This window comes from Lissotriton helveticus, chromosome 7, assembly GCF_964261635.1.
Source record: "Lissotriton helveticus chromosome 7, aLisHel1.1, whole genome shotgun sequence".
In the NCBI taxonomy this organism is placed as follows: domain Eukaryota; kingdom Metazoa; phylum Chordata; class Amphibia; order Caudata; family Salamandridae; genus Lissotriton; species Lissotriton helveticus.
Window position 1 is genome coordinate 538,121,669 of NC_136068.1, and position 3,491 is coordinate 538,125,159.

The following is a 3,491-nucleotide window of genomic DNA, read 5'->3' on the forward strand; positions in this document are numbered from 1 at the left end:
GGCTAAAGTGCGGGGACTCATTTTCAATAGACATTAGGAATAAAATGGTATCTGTACCACAAAGTGTGTTGTGCTCCTTGAATATCGATCCCAAAATACTGATGTGGCACAATATCGAGTGCAAAACATAAACAACAATGTTGGCAGTCTAGATGTTTTAATACCTAAACAGTAGGTTTATATTCAAGGTAGGTATAGGAGTTAGGAATCGTAAATCTATACTTCCCTATATGTACTTACCTTTCGATATTCTGTTCCTGATATTCTTGTACCACAATGTTCAAGAAGTCGAAATTCAGTAGTACACTCCAAGGTGTTAAATTGTATAGCTGTAGCATGTAATTCTAGGAAAGACATGCACTGTCAGATTTGCATCCATTTAAAAACTAAACCTTTTTTTAAAAATGAAAATGAGGCTAGGTTTCACGGGACCATGCAAACTAGTCCACTCATATAACTCCCAGAACCTCCCCAGAAAGCAACATTGCTATTGGTGAATTCTACCAGAGATCAGCGGGAATGGCAGAAGAAATAATACCAGTGTTTAATATGATTTTTCTCGTTATCATATCAGCAGTGAGCCTGATCGGGATACTCGCCAGTGCTTTCATCGTGGCTTTGAATCTCCTGGACTGGGCGAAAGGCCGGAGACTGACCACCTGTGACCTGATCTTAGTGGCTCTGGGGATCGCGTGCACTTGTTCTCAATGCACTTTTGTGGGAAATGCATACTTGTACGTGCTGTGCCGAGCCAGCTATGATTTTGAGAACATATCTACAGCTTTATTAAGCCTTCACTTATACATTGGTAGCACCAGTGTCTGGCTCACCGCCTGTCTCTGTGTCTTCTACTGTGTGAAGATCGTGGACTTCAATCATTGGCTCTGCAGCTGGTTAAAGCTGCGGATCTCAAAGATGGTGCCCTGGCTGCTGCTAGGTTCTTTTGTGGAACCCCCACTCCTCAATATGCTCTTATACTGGAGTTCATACAAAGTATCCTCTAAGTATCCCACAGCTAACTCAACGGCTAACGCAACAGTCCCCGGATCTGAGATGAGGTGGACACTTTGGAACGATGTTGGAACCATGCTTCTTGGTCTCTGCCTTCCTCTTCTGGTTTGCATGGCTTCCATCACACTCATCCTCACATCCCTCTACAGTCATATACGGCGGATGAAGGAGAACACATCCGGGTTCAGCAGAACTCATCTGGAGCCTCATTTTGGGGCAGCAAGACTAGTAGGGTCGCTCCTGCTGGTCTACATCTTCCTGACACTGGCGGAATTGGCATATACAATTCCACCTTCATATCAACTGGAGATAGCTGCCAAGATAATATTTGCCTCCTCTGCACCTGCTCAGTCCATCATCTTGATTCAGGGAAACGCCAAACTGAAGAAAGTGCTGCTTATGATCCTCTCTCCTAGCAGAAAGTGAACAGTTCACCACAGTGTAAACAGATCTTTGCGCACTCAATACATTCTACGAGGGATTTGTGTATTCCCACATGCTCGCCATTCCCCACAAAATCTGATGCATGCTTATGATAGATGACAAGAAGGCTAGAATGTTCTGAACCTCGTGCAAAGCCATATGTAGGAGGAGGATCACAATCATAAAAAGTGTATGATGTTTACAACACATGATAATCAGCAGATGCGATAAAGACCACATACCTCTACAATTTTATAAGAAACAAATCACCAGGTCAGGCCTGCAGATATATTCCGATGAGAAATCCCTGTAACTAACGTGACATTTTGATTTTAGTGCAGAAAGCATGAAATCTGTACGTTATGCTCTATTTTGAAGGACTATAAACTTTTATTTGGAGATAATTTTTACACCTACTGAACACAGAAACCTAAGGTATTGGAATGCAATATTTATCCCACCATCCTCCGGTATATTTCTAATCAGGGTACTAATTAACGCCCAGACGCTGTAACTAGGCAACACTCTACCTCCCCTACCACAATAAAGTTCCAGCATAATGATTAATGTGTGGAAGTGATTTGTGCTCACAACACCGTGAGAACGCTGAGACCCAGTTTGTCACAATGTACCCTTTATTTAACTTGATGTATTTTATTTTGATGTGAAATGTGAGTGGGTTTGCTCGATATGCATTACATACAAATAACTTATACTGATACTAGACTGACTACTTATATTATGAGTGTATAAACCAGTTTTCTAAAGTCACTTTAAGGAGGCGATGCTGGTATTTCATTAATCTTTAGTACAGAAGTGATCATTCATCACACGTGTAAGCATAGCTTTATGGTTCCTGTAGCAAGGATTCAGAGGCCTAGATGCCAGGTTTTCACCTGCAGCTTCAAATGAGGACATTTTGTGGATGGCGAGTGAATGAGACAAAAAGACAGCTGTGGCCCATGCAGGTAAGAGCAGTGGGGCCAGGTGGGGATGTTGTGTTTCGACAGACGGCGAAGAGGGAAATGTGATTATTTATTACATTTTTCCTCGTCATTGTCTGTCGAAATCCGCCTCCCAACTCGGCCCCACCGCCCACTACTCTTACCTGCACAAGCCGCAGCTGGAAAAGGAAAGAATGAGAGAGAGCGACAGACACTCAGCCGCCAACTCACAAAATATAGTCGCCCCCTTTCTGTTGTAGGAATAAACACATTTTTGGCATATATTTCAGGGTTGTATGTCGTTACAACGCATTCCGTTGCAACACGTGCCTTTACCATGCATGCATTACAACGGAATGCTTTTTGTTCGCATAACCTTTTCCACGAATATTCCTTTACCACGTATAGATGTACAACGATTTTCGTTGTAAATTTATGCATGTTAAAGGCATACTCCTGCTCAATGTTATACCCCTCCCCTGTACCCTTACGTGACCCCCCCAGTCCCCAATCCTTCTTATATTTACCCCTGCCCTTAACCCTTAATCTTTTTTTTAAACTAAAATTCCCATACCTGTTCACATCGTCTCCTCTCCTTCATCTTCCTTTTTGACATCAGACGTCGTAAAGAGGAAGCAGAAGTTTCTTTCCGTTTCCTCTCAAACTACGCTAATTGCCTCCACTTCGCTTCACATCAGGTGCGTTTTTTTGGGCGGGGGAGACCTCCCCCAGCCCTTCTTTTTATTTCCATGCTATTTTTTAGGGGGGATACTCCCCAAGCCCCCTATTTCAAAGTTTCGCCTTTACCACACATGCCTTTACTACGTATCTCGTAGTAAAGGTATGCGTGGTAAAGGCTTTCGTGGTAACCACTCATGCGTTGTAATGCATGCGTGGTGAAGGTTTGCATGGAAACGGCCGCATTGTAGTGGCCGTTTCCCATATTTCAGCACATTTGGTGATTAATGTACACTCAGGCATATCCCGGGATTTCTTTTTATTTCCTTGTGTGCACATATTGACCTAATCCTATGCCCGTAATTTGTCCACTGAGAGGAAAATTTGCAGGTCTAGCCAAATAATAAATATTCCGTTCCATATGTGCAGAAGTCC

At 42.9% G+C, this 3,491-nt stretch overlaps 1 protein-coding gene across 1 annotated transcript; it reads left to right on the top strand.

Moving 5' to 3' along the window:
* The first annotated feature begins 519 nt into the window (after positions 1–519).
* Positions 520–1,437, top strand: LOC144769153 (taste receptor type 2 member 9-like). The gene has a single exon (XM_078653159.1). It carries the CDS (start codon positions 520–522, stop codon positions 1,435–1,437), a length of 918 nt encoding a protein of 305 aa, XP_078509285.1.
* The last annotated feature ends 2,054 nt before the right edge of the window (positions 1,438–3,491 follow it).